General features: G+C 44.7%; 1 protein-coding gene and 1 non-coding gene across 2 annotated transcripts; both read right to left on the bottom strand.

Annotated features, from left to right (window-relative positions):
* Positions 1-11,920: 11,920 nt before the first annotated feature.
* On the bottom strand, positions 11,921-12,613 carry LOC111900480 (uncharacterized mitochondrial protein ymf1). Its single transcript, XR_008224963.1, has one exon. It is a non-coding gene; the product is annotated as an uncharacterized mitochondrial protein ymf1 (transcript).
* A 2,024-nt stretch (positions 12,614-14,637) lies between these two features.
* On the bottom strand, positions 14,638-15,603 carry LOC122194916 (DNA-directed RNA polymerase subunit alpha). The gene has a single exon (XM_042896248.2). It carries the CDS (start codon positions 15,277-15,279, stop codon positions 14,638-14,640), a length of 642 nt encoding a protein of 213 aa, XP_042752182.2. The 5' UTR covers positions 15,280-15,603.
* Between the last annotated feature and the right edge of the window lie 2,531 nt (positions 15,604-18,134).

The raw sequence follows: 18,134 nt of genomic DNA on the forward strand, positions 1-18,134 counted from the left end.
ATCCAATGTTGGGCCAAGCGTTGCCAGCCGGTAATAGCCGAAGGCAAAAAAAGGGGGAGATAGAGAAGAGGAGATTCAGAAGAGTCACTCCACTCCATGGATAGTGTACATAGATTCTTCTTTCATTTGCAATTCCTTTCGGGTCGGAAACGTGGGCTGCTGGTGGGGCTGTGCCCCTTCTCCCTCGTCTTCCGCTTTACAACCGGAATAAGGAACCTTAGAATTCACCCCGATTCAAAAATGGGATTTGAGAGGCTAGCGAATCGGAATTGTATGGAATGTCCTACTCCTGCCCGAGCTTTCCGATCAACCAATCCCCTATTTCATTTCAGGGACATCTGTGTTAGGTAGGCCCAGGGATCACTGATTAGTCGAATGAGCCCATCCCTCTGGCCTATCATTTGTTGGTCGATCCGGCTGGCGGCTCCTGCGTCTGGGGCCCCTTTATACTAGTTTGCTGCTAGGAGTCCCTCTAGTCGAATCCATAATCCATAGAAGTCCCAATAGAAGTTTACTGACATGGCTCTTCCATTGGCGATCTACTGCTCCCTCTTAGTTGCAGATGCCCATGCTTTGATTCGAAAGCCCTAGCCAGTGATGAATCCCCAGGAAGAGAGGAATATTGAATTCCTCCTCCCTTTAGTCCAGTTTGAACTCGTCCTAGCAACGAACACCTTCCTACTGCAAGGCTTTGCTCTGCCCTTCCACTAGAATCCACTCCAGGTCGGAGGAGCAGCTAGTCCAACTTCTTGAGCAGCCGAGATATTAAAGAACGAACATTTGCTTGAATTCCTTGCCTCACCCTGAGATGCGAGGGAAGGTCGATTTGACTCGAATCCTGGACCTTATCTTTAATCCTACACCGGTTAATGATGCGATGGGAAAAGTTTTTCTTTTGTCATTTTTCATCAATGCTGGCCCAGTCGAGGTTCGTCCATGCCCAATCCCAATGGACAAACCTTAGCCCCTAGCTCTATAATCCACCCTACCCAGTCCCTGAAAGCCCTCCCGGGGGCCTAGCCCTCTTTCTTCGAGTCTTAAGCGGCTTTCATCGTTGACGAACACCTGTGCTAATAAGACAAAGAGGGAGTCTATGCCTTGAATGAATCAGTAAAGTAACAACGGATTAGTGGAATGAGGGATCAAGAGACAGATAGGGGGGAATGGCAATCATTGGTGGACCTTCCCTTGAACGAGTTACAGAGCTCTCAACGGAGTGGTTTAGGTTCTGGAATTCCATCTCTAGTTGGGGCTTTCGGTTCGCAGGTTATAAAATGTGGTGCGGGTTCATCTCTCTCGACCAGTTCAGGTTCAAGGGAGGGTGATCGAGGGGACCCAGACTTGAGATCTCTTCTCTATGGCGGGAGGTCTTTTTCGTATCAAGAGTGTTTTGGAGAGGCCAGGGAAGACGGATTGGATCGAGAGGCGATGCTTATACCTCTTCTTTCTCGATAGGATTCCCATCATTTGAAGTCTCCGGCGAAGGAGATAAGGGCGAGGGACTGAACATGTTCTATCCTCAACCTCCATCCGTCATTAGTAATCTCAATTCGCTTTTCCTATTCACTAGTACAATGCGCGCTACAACTAGCAGCCCCTTACTAGTAAGGGAAAAGGCTAGCGCGCAAGGGCTGATGAAAAGCCAACAACTTGTTAGGACTAGGTTTTGGCTTGCCCCTTTCTTCTTATTAGGAAGATAGGTTTGGAACCCTATACAAGGGGCTGCTTGCTGCTCACCCCTATCTCTAAAGGGGCGCACACTCGTTACCACTAAACGACGAAGCCGGGAGGGGAAGGAGGGACTTGAACCCTCAACCTCAGCCTTGGCAAGGCTATGCTCTACCAATTAAGCTATTTCTGCCAGCTACGGTAGTGGTGAAGCACTACTGAGCAATTCACGTATCACTTGATACAGACGACTTCTATTTTTCCTCCGAACCACAGTCTTGACCTCCGATCGAGCTACGAACACGAGTAGGTAGGCTATGGGGGCGGCAGGGCTGCGCCTTTTCAATCAATCTCCGGCCGCTCCGCTATTGGTGCGAGCTGTAAGGAGTCTTGATCTCGAGTCAAGCTGGGGTGTCATCTGTCTTTTAAGTTAAGTCATTTCCTAAGACGGCTCCTCTTATTCTTTCTACGATAATCCAAACTGCAGCTCCACGAGTCTGCTCGGAACCAGTCGATTCCTGAGCCATTCGTTCTCCCCTCTCGGTTGGCCTTTGCCAGCCACTAGAGCAAGTAAGAGAACCTACAGTGAATGAACTTAAAGAACCGCAAATTTTGACCGGATTGTACACCTTTGTGTCTGGCTATGTATATGGATGTGCATAAAGAAGGGATGGGGCATCTCTATCCTTTTTTGGGGGAAGAGAGAGGGAAGAAGCTGCAGCGGCACCTCACGAACTTCTTACTGGAGCAGTACTATATGCATTTTCGAGTGTTTGGATGCACGTATTTTGTTCATATTCCTGCGCAGTTAAGAGAGAAATTGTCCCCAAGGAAACCACTTGTGTCTTTCTTGGATATGCTCAGTCCGGGTATAGACGCTATGACGTGAAATCCAAGAGACTCGATGTATCCTTGAATGTTCTCTTTAATGGGGGCGCTTCTTTCCTTAACCTAATTAATCAGCCCCGGGGGAGAATGATGATGGAGATGTATTGCGGCCTTCTCCTGTTCATCAACTCTAACCGCATTCTTCTGCAGTTGATGTTACGGATCAGCCTCACGCTTCAAGCCAGCAGCTTTGCTCAGCATCTTCTGCCGATTGTCAGCCTGTTCAGCTGACCTCAGAGGATTCCAGTCACCCGACACAACATGTTTATTCTCGGCAGCGATTACAGTCTCTTTCCCAGGGTTAGACTACTCCATAAGATCAGCAGTCTAGCTCAGTTGCTTCCCTTTTAGGCGCTTCCTCTAGTTAAAGAGTGAATTCAGGAGTTCCAGGCAGGCGATAGGGGCTTCGGGGGGATAACATGAATCGTATAAGCCTGAACCCTTTTAGTTATGTGCTTCCCCCTTCAAGAGCTGGGCTACTACCCTAATCAAGTTCTTCCTAGCGTATAGTATTGGGCAGATTGAGTCTTTCTCTAATATAGTACCTAATAGTTAGATTAAGCATTAGGCGCAACCTCGACTATAAAGCATCCCGTTAATCTCTTCTCTTTCTGTCTTCAAGCTTCAAGCTTTTGCCTAGGAGCTCGGATTCCAGTCCTCTCGTTAGAAGGCAACATAGTTGGAATTTCTTCCTACGGCGAATAAAGGAAGAGAAAGGGCTCTCTAATGCCATATTTGTACGATATGATGCAAGCAAGGAATCCTATTAGAGTGATGCAAGTCAGCCTATAAGATGAAACCGAAGATACTAAGCCTGGAATCAGTCGCTCTCTATATAAATTTCTTTTTAGCAAGAAGCCCTGTGAGAGCTATCAGATAATGACTTGATAGAGGTCCCTTGCTGACGCCTTCATTTTTCTTTTTTTCATCTCTTTATGATATGCTATCTTCCTTTAGCCAGACTTCCCGCATTACTGTGATCAAGAGGAAGCGCTAAGGTCTATCCTTTCCTTAAGTTAAGAGTGAAGGATGGATACTGGCTCTTTAGGACTGATAGTAGCTGCTCTTCTAGTAGTATAGCTGGTAGCTCTGCTTATGCTAGCTCTCTTCTTTCTTATGAGAGAGATTCGCAATAGGGGCATTTCTCTGTAAGAAGAAGGCCTGTTACAGCTATCAGATATAGGGGATTTACTTCACCTTGAATAACTATCGAAAAATGGCTTTCTTTTCAGCCGCTTTCATATTTCATTAAGGTAGTTTGCTTACTGACGACTTGAATGACACTTTAATTGTTGATCAGAGGAAAGGGAAGACCTCGATAAGGAAGAAGAACAAGAGCTACATCGGCAGGACTCTCTGCAAGTGGAAGGTCGCATAGGGGCTCTCGAGAAGCTCTTTCCTTTATACCAGAAGGAAGATGGTCGAGGAGATCAGTAGCTAGAAAGCTCCTTTGGGAGAGCAAGGTAGCCAAAAGTCTATTAAAAGTACATCACTATTAAGTCGAATACAGTAGTATCATGAGCATGTAACTACATCTCGGAGCCAAGGAGAAGAATACTCTGTAGTAGCAACAGCAGTGGCTGAGCATCAGTCATCAAGTGAATCAGTAGATGCCCGCGCACGTGAGCAGCAATCACTCCATTGCAGCAAGACAAAAGTAGCATATGTCACATGGTAGATCATATCCAAGCAGAGGTGCACAAGAACGAGCACAAATTCACTCAAAACTTGTGACAAAGACTTGGTGTGCATCAGAACACGACTGAAAGCCCTTGCTGCTTCTTCATTCCAGGTGAAGCTATCTTTATTCAATTCAGTAAATTGGTCAGTGGCTTGCTGATAACCCCATACCCCTTTCAAAATTTTCGGTAATAGCCTGTTAAACCCAGAAAGGGCTTCGACAGGAAAGGAGTTTCGATCCAATCCATTCTTGGGAAAAAATCAAGACAAAAAAGGATATGTCAGTGACCTAGCACGACAAAGCACTCTCCGAGGGCATGGAATGTCTCATTTTTTGGTAACAATCTCCGCAGTAATGTCTCTGTTAGATTTTCCGGTTGAAATACGGGAAAAGCCCATTCAATTCTTGATGGAAATGGAGTTTTGCGAATTCTCCCCGGAACTGGAAGATCATTTCGAGATCTTCGAACATATTCGAGGGTTCAATGTCACTATTGTAACTTCGGCCAACACACAAGATGAGACTTTACCACCGTGGAGCGTCTTTTTTCAAAAAGATGAGGGGGAAAGTCAGTAAGATGTCAGAGAAGCAAAATATACGAGATCACAAACGTAGATTGCTCGCGACTAAGTATGAATTGAGACGAAAGCTTTATAAATTTGTAAAGATACCGATCGATCTAGTGATATGCGGGACAAACATCGTTAGAAGTTGTCCAAGTTGCCAAGAAAGAGTTCCTTTGCACTAGTAAGAAACCGATGTCTTTCCACGGGTCGCCCTCGTTCCGTATATCAGTTCTTTTCTTTCGAATTTCTCGTCTCGTTTTTCGTGGATTAGCATCTCGAGGTCCTTTGATGGGCATAAAAAATCGTCTTGGTAGCATCAAACCAATAGAACAAGGGTTAGCTCTACAGTTGGTCTACAAGCAAGGTAAGTAGGTCCATGCGACCGGCCCCGGATGTACCCTTTAGCCGCGAGGGGAACCGAGTAAACAAAGTCGCGATCAAAATGAATGGTAGTTCGTTGGGCCTGTCTTTTGCTCCCAGAGGTGCTGGTTCGAATCCAGTTCGCGACAAGTACTCATACTAAAGTGTGCTCAAATAGTATTTCCACTGTTCGATACCTTTTTGTGATGACTGTTCCCTGCTCCATTATCAGCCAACGGCTCTAACCGCTTCTATTGGCTCAGTTGGATGGAGTACATCTTTGTGCGAGACAATGTAGGAGTTGAGATCCAGTGCTCTTAAACTCTTCTAAGAAGGAATGATTACCTGGTAAAAGCTTGAAGCTATACCCTTTTCATTCAAGTTGAGCTTCAATCCTAGAGAAGAAAAAGAGAGGGTTTACCAGCAGTGTACACCTTCACCCTCTGCTAGTTGACTTATGAGCCCTCCTCTCTAGGCTGACAGCTTGCAAGTTAGTATGACATCCAGTAGGAAGTCTATCTTTTCGGGATGCAGGGGCAATGAAACGAGATGGGATGTTATATAGAATATAGGTAGCTTGTGTGCATGTTAGTGAAATACCTGGTTGTCGAGTCATTCAGCTAATGTATGATTCCTAGTTCGATCAAAAAAGCCTTAGAAAAAAGGACAGGGAGCTCTAGCCTATTTCAATTTCCGGATCTAGCTCAAAAAAAAATTACAGCGCTGGGAGAAGAACTGCGGATGTGTATGGGTGTAGGTAGGCCAGTCAATAGACTCTCTTTCTCTCAGTAGAAGCATTGGACAACTTGACTCAATCACATACTAGGGACCCCTCTTTCTAAGTTTGGTAGTCTCTCATCTATAGAGCTGGGTAGAAGGAATGTACCGAACGAAGTTGCTAAAGGCTGGCATCCATCCTTCCATTTGATCAAAGGCATCAGAGCATAAGTAATTCACTCGAAAGGAGAAGAGCGTCAAGCAGCCCCAACTCTAGCTCCGTAGAGCAGGAGAATGCTCAGGTCCGTCTACGTGTGATTCCTCATTTGAATGCTGCTGCCTACGAGACCTATCCAGGGGAATCTTACACTACGCGCAGAGAACCCCTCTCACTTTAGACAGAGAGGGAATGACGATGGGTAGCCAAACCGTGAGGCGAAGAACTCAACCGCTATACACGAGGGAGCAAGTGGAAAGAGTAGAGCAGCACCTTGCCGTAGAGAGGGTCCTAGAAAGGTTAAGAGTTCTGCACTGGTTGGAGTGGAATAGGAATCTAAAACAGAATTCAAGCACCTACCCACTGGGGATTTTTTTCCCCGTTCCAACTTTGGATTCTTGGAAATCATCCCCGGTTCTATGATTTAAGGTTAGGAGTTTCATTCTTAGCAAGATCCCCAGCTATTGAATCTGTTGTCGTCGGCGGGGCTACTTCTTCTTCTTTCGAAATGAGAAGAATAGCGTAGTCAAAGTAGGCCAAGTCGGCATTGGCTTAATTCACTCCTAACCTCCCGTAAAGAACACATAATGAAAACAGCCTGCCTGGTAAGGTTGTACAAGGGGAAGGGCTTTGATAAGAAAGTGTTTGGGGGTGTCCCGCTTAGTTAACAAACATCGAGTTTAAATTAAAGTCGAGGCAGCATGGATACGAGACTCTTTAAGTGAAGTTTGGAAAAATTATGGTTTTCTATCTTCATATTTCAAAATGGGAGAATCGCCAAGGCCTTTCAGGGATTCGGCGCGCCCCCAAGCTAGACGCTTCACCTACCTGGCCCCAGATAGAATGAGTTTTCCTAGCCCTAGTCTTACTAAGAGGTTGAATTGCTCTATAGGATAGTAGGCGAATGAATCGCATTAGTGCGATTTGGCTCGCTGAATCGCCCATCGAACAAATAACCTGCTTGCTTTCTTAAAAAAAAAACCAACCCGCGCGAATCGCGTCTTTGATCTTGCATATAAATAAATGAAAAAAATCTTTATTTATTTATCAACCGGGTCAACTGACGCCAGCATCACCACTACGAAAACTCAATTTCCTTAGTCCTTTTTCTGTGAAACAAAGCCAAGCCTTTTCCGCCTTCCATCCTGCGTTTCCCTGCTTGAGACTCTTTTTCTTAGCCCAGTCATGAACCACCTGGTTGGAGCCATGGTCTACCCAGTAGTGCTTCATATCCTCCTTGCTCTTTGTCTAAGATTGGACTAAAGGTACCAAAGAAGGCAGACTTTTTTCTTGTTTTTCTTTTGTCTAAGAAGCCCGTAGGTTGTACGCCAGCCATACGTAGCTGGAACTGTGATGGCCACAATGCTTAGCTATTGCCGATCCCCAAGACGCCTTTGGTTGAATGTTCACACCTGATCCACCGTCTGCACTTCCTACATTCACTCCCGGAAATTGAAACAGGAAAACAGGAATTGTAACCTCCCGGTCTGCTGTAGTCAGCCTCACGGTGTGCTTGACTGACGAGTCTGCTGTCTCCACGGCTTTCCCTTTTTCGGGCTGCTCCTCAAGCCTGCGAGTGCCGATCTTCGCTTGGGCCGGCTCCGAGGCTCTACCCTGGCTTTTCATTGGTTTCTCCCAAGGGCCTTTATCGTATCGCGCGCATCTTCCAGCAATCGGGGGAGGCCCCGAGTACATAGACGGGGCGGTCCTGGGGATGAAAGTACATTCCCTCGTGTTCTGGAACTCCTTTTCTTCGGTTGAACAAAGAAGGTTCAATCTTGTGAAACCGTAGCGTAGGCAAAACCTGGCATCCCGCCCAGAGTTTTACCTTCTCCGGTCCTGGAAGGAAACCCTACTTTCCTTCCTTCCTTCCCCCAACAGCTACAAGATCTAGTCTGATCAGATCTATATATCTCGTTAATGTCATAGTTATATTCCAGATCAGCCAAATTTTGCCGTTCCCGGCTTCATTCTCCACAGTAATGGCTTTACTACAATCCTTTCTCAAGCATCTGGTAATTCTGGCCGCCTTTCCACTCCTCACTTTGCTTTCCACCAAGCCAATAAAATCTGCCTCTTGTGCTCTAAAAGGCCTCTCTATGCTTCTCGACTTTACCAATCTTTTTGACATTCCATATAAGGACCTTAATGTGGAACTATTGTTGTTTTTACATTCTCTTCGCACCTTAGCGCTGCCTCTGGTTTTTAGTCTTGTGCAGCCCTTATTTGTCTTTTGTTCTTTGGCCTTGACTTTCCCCATCCCCCTCTTTCTTAGAATTCAACATCACTTATATGTTCTTCATTTTATTCGCCCACTCTTCATTCAGGGTGGTTAGAACCAGGGGAGGATCTTCCACCTTTAAGGTCATAGCACCACCACCTGAATGCTTACTCTTACTGCTCTTCTCAGGTTCACCTCTTTTATTAGGATTGGCTGCCTTGAGGTTATTGTTTGGAGTCATTTGTTTATCACAGAGCAAGTCCCCCTCAGTCACTGCCATAGTTGACCCAGTATCAACCCTTTCTTCCAGATCCTCCCTTCTTTGTTTGGGCCCAATCACTCTCCTTGGGAATTATCTCCTTGACTACACCTCCTCGGCTTTGTTACCCATACATTCATCCTGAGCAGTCTCTTCTGGTTCCTGAGATATCTTGATTCTCTTTAGGATGGTTGGAAAATACTCCCTTTGGGGAATAAGGAATCGATCCTAAACGTCTTTGGTTCCCGGCTTTGATAGCTTGAAAGCAAAGGTGAAGATTCCATCTTAGCCATGGACCCCCACTAACCAGCCTAAAGATCTCATCCTCCCCCCCTTCATCTTGATCTTGACAGAGGAACATGAATTGGGTCTATTGTAGCTTCACTCCTTGGGATAAGTTATCCAATAAATGTCGTGGAATAGGAAGAGATCATTTGAATACCGAAACTCTTCTACGTCAGCCTTTGAGCAAAACCTCTTTTGTTTCGAGATGCGAAGAATCATATCCCAAAACTAAGAAGGAATCAAGCTGCAAACTTTCCTCCTCAGATGAGGCTTAGTTCAGCTAGCCCTATACATATCACATCTCATTAGAAAGGTATTGAATTCTCATTAGAAAAAGGGCTTCCCAGAAGAAAGAATTGAATTAGCTAAGTCAGTAAGAATGACTAGGACCTAGCACAATACGTTCTTTGATTCGACATTCCCGGTCAAAGCATTGATTCTAAGCCTTTCGTTAGCTCGTTACTTCAGGGTATTCTCAAATACTTTTTCGTAGGAGAACTCTTCCTATTACGTACGGATAGTACTACTACTCTTTGTTATCCACGTAGTATCTTCGTAACAACCACAGAGGGAAAGAGCCTTAGCTTAGGTTGAGTCTTTGTTTACGTTGATTGTCCGGGAAGCCTTCCCATTTGAAAAAGGAGAACCGAGCAACAATGGTTTTGGGTGAACAAAGGACAACGAACCTGATGTAGTGGTGTAGGACTGCAAAGCCGTAGCCTGTGACAACGATGAAGACTCGATGCTTGAGTCTGTCATGAGTGAAGATGCCATTAGGGAAGCAGAAGACACACCAGTAGTTGAGGCTGGAATCAAAGTAGAGTTCTCAGAGGAGAGGAAGAAGGAGCTGTTGAGTCAGATGTGGCATTAGACTGAAAATAGGTTCTACTCGAAGCAGGAAAGAGGGCTTTCGGAGACCTTCTTCAGCTCGGAGACCCAGTATGTAAACTCAACACTGAAACCCTGCTAATCGACTAATGCTTGGAGTTGGCGTCAGAAGATGAAGGTTCAGACTCCTTACTTCAACTATCAGTAGTCATCTCTATAACACTTCTATATCAACATGATTGGGCAGGTAGGCTCCCCCGGATGAAAGATATGACAGGTACCTGTGGACCAACCTCTTTCTGCTACCCGATTGACAAAGCTTTCAGCCCTATCAAAGCCAGATCCCTCTCCTTTCACTCGACTTACTTCATACCTCTCGCACTGTAGGAATTAAGGCGACTGACTTACGTACCTTATCCCTTCTCAAAAATATCATGTCTCTTGCAAAGCCATATCTTCTTTCTTTTATGCTATCCTTTTTCCATGAAGTATATTAAACCATTCTTCAGGTTGATGAGTCGGAACCTGAAATAGTTTCCAATGAACCACTACCCACACCAGAAAGATTGCCTGGGGCTGATGCTTACAGCGATGTGGCCTACTTGTATACTAGTTTTCTATGGGGCTACCCAGAATCTATATGGGCTTAGGCCTGCCCAAATGATGTTCAGCAGTCTCTACCCAAGTAGCTGTGGCCCATGATACAAAAGATCCGCAACTAGTTAATCACTCCGTGCCTTACCTTCTAACTAACCTCTTCGATTTCGCTTATCCTAACAGTAATTGATTAGGCATAGCTGTTGAAGCTGGTGGTTGTTCACACAGGCAGGCAGTGTTATGTGATTATGAGGGTGTATTTGCTTCACAAGGTAGTTAGTTTGCTCATGAAACAGGAATGATAGTCTTCACTCACAGCAACTTGAGTGCGGAGAAGGGGTGGTCTTACGGAAGGTCGAAGAAGGACCACTGCTTTGTTCCAGGGGTGAAGTAGCTGCTTCGAGTTGGACGTTCGTGACTAGTGCCTATGCAGCCTTCACTTGGTCAACGGATTGGTTGGATCTGCTACTTCAACTCGGTCAAATGCAACTGCTATATGTTGCTGGGGCTAAAAGTGAACTATGCCAATCACATTGATTAGGACCCATCGCATCATTAACCGGTACCAATCAATCATCCACCCTATCTCATCTTTTCTAAGCCAATTTTCTTAGGGCTCACCTGACCACCCAACCAAAGCACTGAAGGCTCTAGTCTGGGGGTTTCTTCTTCTTCTTCTTGCCAGTATTAGGTTTCTTCACCTTCTTCTTAATGTCAGTATTAGGTATCTCGTCTATAGTAGGGTTAGTGCCCTCTGTAGGTTTTTCTTTCATCTCCTTGTCTCTCCCCTTTTTCATCTCTCTTTCCTTATGAGATAATTTATCATGGAGAAAGAGATTCTCGTTCTTAAGATGTGTTACATCAGCCCTTAGCAACATGACTTTTCATGTCATTCCCATTTAGGTCCGATTCGGATCCCTCCGTTGTTTCCTTTTCCTTCCGCACCTTTTCCTCGAAATGAGAAAGAAGATGGTACACTTGAATTGTATTATTTAAGTGCTTATTGCTTGCCAAAAATCCTACTTCTACAATTGGTAGGTCACCGGGTTATTCAAATAAGTCGTGTTTTCCGTGGTTTTCCCATGTTACAACTTCCGTACCAATTCGGTCGATCCGGAATGGATCGGTTAAACATTCCATTAGGGAGCCTGGTCTTGACTTTTCTGTGTGGTATTCATTCTCGTTCGGCTCTTGGAATCACATCCAACAGTGGTGGGAACAACTCGCAAAATCCAACCACTTCACCTACTTCATTGCCCCCAACCCTTTCTCGTACCTCTATTGAAACAGAATGGTTTCATGTTCTTTCATCGATTGGTTATTCCTTTCCGTTCATATCTCTTTCTCCAATTTCGGTCTCGATTAGTTCACAAGATTGAATGGCCAATTCTCCTCCGGACCCTCGATTCGATTGTTTTCCAAGAATGTTGAGCCGGGTATGTAAGCCATGTATATTGGAGGAACTTAAAAGAAGGGCTTTCGGTTTTTTTCACCCCGTTTTGTGGTCTTGCTGCTATTTAAATAAATAAGAATACAAAATTATATATATATATATATATATATATATATATATATAAGACTTTTTTAGAAGAAAGATTCTATATATGTCCAATCCCCAGTGGTGGTGGGACCAACCAAGATGTATGTCGTCCAACCCAACCTCAGACTCTTTCTTCCCGACCTATTTGACTCTCTGGCCGCAGTTATAGTTATTTAGGTGGTATCCCGAGATTGAAGAGATCGAATTCCTCCGGGGAACACACGAAACAAAGATATGAACTGGGTAAATAGAAATGGAAAAGAGATGTTTCCAATTCATCAAAATGAGAAGCTTTTTCTACATCCATATGATCTACTAAAGTAGATCGGTATTGCCCATATAATAAAACCAGATCTTGGTCCATGGAATCCCAAGAAGGTTAGAACTCCAACCTGTCTGATGCTTCTTCGGCCAAATACGATATACAAGTGGGACCTGCACTATGCACAAGCTGTGCGAAAAACCGCTTCTTTTTTCCAGTTCTGAAACAACTTGGGCGAAATAGGGTTCTACCGGGAAACCATGGATTTTTTAGTTTTCGCCATTGGTTACTGGTTGAGCCACTGGAATGGAATGAGATAAGAATCTCTGGAGATCTTTCCTCTCCACTTACTCGTAACAGGCTTTCCCTCTGTAGAAGACTTCTTCCGAATGGCATAATTGGGAGATTGATTCCTCGATCTTCAAAGAAAACTGACTCCTCCTACTCCTTCTTCTCCTTTAGGATAGGATCGTCGTTGGTCCTTCTTTCACTAATGATCTGATGATCTCACCATTTTCTAGTAGTTCTCGCAAACACGCGAGGGACTATCCTTTCTATCGCTTGCCCTTTCTTTTCACTCTCAAGACAAGGCTCTCTCTCTTTTATAAAGCGAAGCAAAGCGCATGGCGCTGAAAGCTCAATAAACACAGATGAACACGATGCAGGGCATAGCATAAATGAAACCGCTGATCATTTCATAAAACATATATGCTTGACCTTTCTCGATGCTTTTTTTGGGTGACTCACCAACCGACCCAGTAGTGATCGATGACAGAATGGTATGAACAAATCAAAGTCATTGGATTTGGTAGTTCTCCATGGACTTCTCTCTTTAGCCCTTTGTATATGTTCATAAATGGGTGTGCACCTCCAGATGGGCGGGGGCCGGCCTCCCACTCTCTTATCTTATGCAGCATTTATTAGCGGTTGGGTGGATCGTGCAATAAGCCTCTCTCAACCCTCTGTTTCTCATACGTCTTTATGAAAGCCTCTCGCCTTTCGAGATCCGATCCATCATCAACTCAGTCAGATCTTCTTGTTTGCCCGCTTTGATTTGGCTTCCTTTAACGGATTTGATCGGCATTTCGTGCCTGCAGTCCTGCTGAATTCGACCTTTTATCAGGGTAGCGTAGTAAGGTTAGAGGCGCAACTAGAAGAGTTGGCCCTATTTCTCTTTTTTGATCAATTCGATTGTAGTCTCCGAAGTCCTTCTTGATCGATGGTCCCCATTAGCATTAGTGCTAATTAGCAGCCACTTCTTTTGGAAGGCGAGATACTTATGTGTGACCGCGGATTCCACGGTAGCAGTAGTTCTAGCTCTACATTAGGAGCAGGGGGGCTCTATCTAAAGGAGGTACGGAACCCTCCCATAGTACGGTACGATGCAGCTGAAAAACTTAATAGGCTACCGCGGCTCGCTTCGCTTTTGTTGCGGAGCTCACTGCTTTTGGAGTAGTGCTTGCAGCTTGCTGCTTTCTGTTCAAGAGGAGCTCGCTGTCTACTCCACGAGTCGCCACAGCTTCGCCTACACCACTTGTATATAGACAACAATAGCGCCCAAGATTTCCCCTTCGCGTAGTTCATTGAACCTTCCAACTTCACTCCGTGGCCTGTGCTAAAGAAGCGTGTCTTAACTAATTCCTTTGAACTCATTTCACCTATTCTACCTCTCGATATCTCCTCACCTTGCACCTTTTCTTTCTTTTCCTCATCCCATGATCCTTTCCCATGTCGTGGAAGTGAGCTCCTTCGTCGCTCCTTCATTCTTCATAACGACTATAACCATGTTGCCAACCAATAAAGCAAGCACCTTCATGGACTGAGACCGTAGAAGCTCCGTTAGCACCTTAAGGCTGTCTTTATCCTGAGAACCCTCGGGAATATTCAGAGACTCGGCTAATGCTTCTAGGCCCACATTCGGAGACAGACCAAGCACCTCTCTTACCCACTCACTATCTAATAAAGCGGACTGGCTTATTATCTGAATGAGATCGGAAAGAGAGGTTATCAGTGGGAACATAAAGATAAAAGAATTAACTAAGTATCAGATCGACCAAATTGAACAAATGATAGGTCAGGATCATGTTGTTCATTGGGAATTGAAGAGGGGAGAACGAGCAGACATCGAACGATTAATTTCTATTTCTTGTTATCGTGGAATTCGTCATCAAGATGGATCACCCTTACGCGATCAACGAACTCATACTAATGCTAGGACTTGTCGCAAGCAAATTCGGAAATGAAAGAAGTCTACCGAAAGCCTTGGTACTTGTCTGATCAATCAAACTGTTCAATAGTTCACTTCAATTTTGATTGGGGGATTTCACCGGTTACTAATCCAGTATCGGTATAGTAGGCCTCCTTGGCCACTCCACTAGTGGCTCGGCTTCGTCCTAGAAGCTACTGCTTCCGCCTCTCTAGGCTTCGCTATCGCTCATGACTGGTATATGGATCTCTCTATGTAGTGGTCGGCCTTCTAGAAGCTTCGCCAGAAGCGACTAGTCGCTTCCCGAATGCCCCTTTCCTTGCCGCCAAACCACTAGGAGAGTCAGCAAGCTAGCTTGCTCGCAAAACTTCCATTTGTCCATATTTCGAGAAATAGTATCTCTTTGTTACCATTTTCATAAGAATGAATACTATGATTCGCATTTCGAACAGGCATGAATACAGGATCTATAGGATAACTTCCATCTTGATAGGTATTTGGCGCTTTTATAAGATATCTGCGATTCTTCTCGATCTGTAATCCAATAACCAACTCAATGGGTTCCGTCAAGCTAGCTATATGCTGTGTATTATCGAGGATTTCTACATAAGGCGGTAAGATGATATCTTGAGCAGTTACATATCCGGGGCCCCTGACACAAATAGACGCCTCACAAGTTCCATAGAGATTACTTCTCAATACGATTTCTTTTAAATTCATTAAAATTTCATGTACTGATTCTTGAATACCCATTATGGTAGAATATTCGTGTGATATTTTCTCAGATTTTGCGCATGTGATACATGTTCCTTTGATTTCTCCAAGCAAAGCTCTTCGCATAGCAATGCCTATTGTGTCTGCTTGACCTTTCATAAGCGGAGACAGAATAAAGCACCCATAAAGAAGACGTTTAATGTCTGCTGCTGATTCAACACACTTCCACTGTAGTGTCCGAGTAGATACAGTTATTTTCTCTCGAACCATAATAATATTATTTGATCAGATCATTGAATCATTTATTTCTCTTGTTTCTCTTCCTTTGTTTCTCTTGCTATTGAAATATCTTCAATTTTTATTTCTACACACGTATTTTTTTCGGGGGTCTACAACCATTATGTGGCATAGGGGTTACATCCCGTACGAAAGTTAATAGTATACCACTTCTGCGAATAGCTCGTAATGTTGCGTCTCTTCCGAGACCGGGACCTTTAATCATGACTTCTGCTCGTTGCATACCTTGATCTACTACTGCACGAATAGCATGTCCTGCTGCGGTTTGAGCAGCAAATGGCGTCCCTCTTTTTGTACCTTGGACACAGCTAGATTCTGTGATCTGGCTCTTCTTTGTCCGGGAATGGTTACCCCGGAAAGCAAAAAGATAGAAAGATACATTTGGGGATTGACACCCCAATGCAAGGAAATGTCTTGGCCGCTAGGCCAACCACTTTTGACAGTGCCAAGTGCTTGGCGCAGACCTTGATAGATCACAAGGTTGATCTTGAAGAAATACCAGCCGCTCCCGAACCAACGAAGGCGAGTGGTAGGAAGAGAAAATTTTGGAAACAGCGTAAGGGCCAGTCTTTGCAGGATCCCTCAAAGAAACAACAAACAGTGGCAGTCCACGCTGCTACTACTCCGGTCGCTGCTCCTACAACTCAAGCACCTACCAGCGGATATACTGGTACACTCCCTCGGTGCAGCAAGTGCAATTATCATCATAATCTCGGCCTATGACGTGACATGTTCTGCAACAGCTGTGGCAAGAAGGGGCACACAATTCGTTTTTGCAAAACATGAGTCCAACCAACCAATCAGGCCTTTGGAGCAGGTGTTGGTCAAGCCTCCTATGGCTGTGGGGAAGTCGGACATTATAAGAGAAATGTTACCATTAAGATGGATAATGGTGAGAAAGAGATCACTAACAATATATTCATCGGTTGTACCCTTACCCTAAATGATCATTCCTTTCTCTTCGATCTTATGTCAGTTTCCATAAAAAGCTTCGATGTCATCATCGACATGGATTGGTTGAGCCCCAATCGTGCCGATATCCTTTGTTACAAGAAAGTTATTCATCTCAATCTTCCCTCTGGTGAAACCCTCATGATTTATGGCGATAAACTCAGCACGAACCTCCGTATCTTTTCGTGCATCAAAGCCCAAAAATTTATGCGAAAGGAGTGTCATGCATTCCTAGCCCATGTCATTAATGAAAAATAGGAAGTTAAAAACCTCGAGAGCATCCCCGAAGTATGCAACTTTCCTGATGTCTTTTCCGAAGAGCTCCCGTGAATCCCTCCCGAACGCCAAGTCAAATTTTGCATCGACTTAATCCCCGGAGCTACCCCCGTAGCTAAATCCCTTTACCGCCTAGCGCCAACAGAATTGCAAGAGCTATCAGCCAACTCAATGAGCTAACCAGCAAAGGATTCATCAGACCAAGTTCCTCACCCTGGGGAGCCCCGATCTTATTTGTGAAAAAGAAGGATGGATCTTTTTGGATGTGTATCGAGTATCACGAACTGAACAAGCTCACTGTCAAAAACCGTTATCCTCTTCCACGAATCGACGACCTTTTCGATCAACTTCAAGGAGCCAGCTACCTCTCAAAAATAGACCTATGATCAGGGTACCATCAGCTGCGAGTCCATGAGAGTGATGTTCCTAAGACAGCATTTCGAACTCGATATGGTCACTACTAGTTCGTAGTAATGCCCTTCGGTCTAACCAATGCACCGGCGGTATTCATGGACCTGATGAATCGGGTGTGTCGTTCTTTCGTGGACAAGTTCGTAATCGTGTTCATTGACGATATACTTGTCTATTCCATAAGAGAGGAAGATCACAGAAAGCACTTGAAGCTTGTGCTGAAAACTCTAAGAGCGGAGAAGCTATACGAGAAATTCTCCAAGTGCGAATTCTGGATTCGAAAAGTAACCTTCCTAGTCCACGTGGTAAGCGAGGAAGGCATACACGTGGACCCCTACAAGATCAAAGCGATAGAGAATTGGTCATCACCGAAGATGCCCACAGAGATCCGTTAATTCTTGGGTCTCGCTGGCTACTATCGTAGGTTTATCCAGAATTTCTCCAGAATTGCCAAACCTTTAACCACTCTGACTCAGAAAGGTGTACAATTTTGTTGGAGTAAAAATCAATACATTGCGTTCCGAACATTGAAGCAGTCCCTATGCAGCGCACCTATCATGTCTCTGCCCGAAGGGACGGAGGACTTCGTTGTTTATTGCGATGCATCCAATCAGGGCCTAGGCTATGTGCTCATGCAGTGAGGAAAAGTTATTGTTTATGCCTTGAGACAACTGAAAGCACACGAAGTCAATTATACAACTCACGACCTGGAATTGGGAGCAGTGGTCTTCACGTTGAAGATATGGAGACATTATCTCTACGGAACCAAGTGCACCGTCTTTACCGATCACAAGAGCCTACAACATATCTTCGATCAGAAGGATTTGAACATGAGACAACGGCGATAGGTAGAGTTACTCAATGATTATGAGTGCGAAATACGCTACCATCCCGGAAAGGCCAATGTGGTAGCGAATGCCCTCAGCCGGAAAGAGTACTCAGGTCGCAGTGTGAAAGCACTAACCATGACCATCCATTCCCACTTATCCGCACAAATCAGAGAGGCTTAGCTGGAAGCCCTAAAACCAGAGAACATGGCGGATGAAGTCTTGAGAGGAATGGAGAAGAACTTAGAGATCAAGGGAGATGGAGTCTATTATTTCATGAACCGGATCTGCACCCCAAAGTTCGATGGTTATACAGAGGTTGTGTAACATCCCAATATTTAAGACCAAAAATTTCGTTTTAAT

The sequence above is a fragment of the Lactuca sativa genome, chromosome 7 (genome assembly GCF_002870075.4).
Source record: "Lactuca sativa cultivar Salinas chromosome 7, Lsat_Salinas_v11, whole genome shotgun sequence".
Lineage (NCBI taxonomy): Eukaryota > Viridiplantae > Streptophyta > Magnoliopsida > Asterales > Asteraceae > Lactuca > Lactuca sativa.

Excerpts from the sequence above, each read along its gene's own strand:
- LOC122194916 (XM_042896248.2), bottom strand. The coding sequence starts at position 15,279 with ATGGTTCGAGAGAAAATAACTGTATCTACTCGGACACTACAGTGGAAG.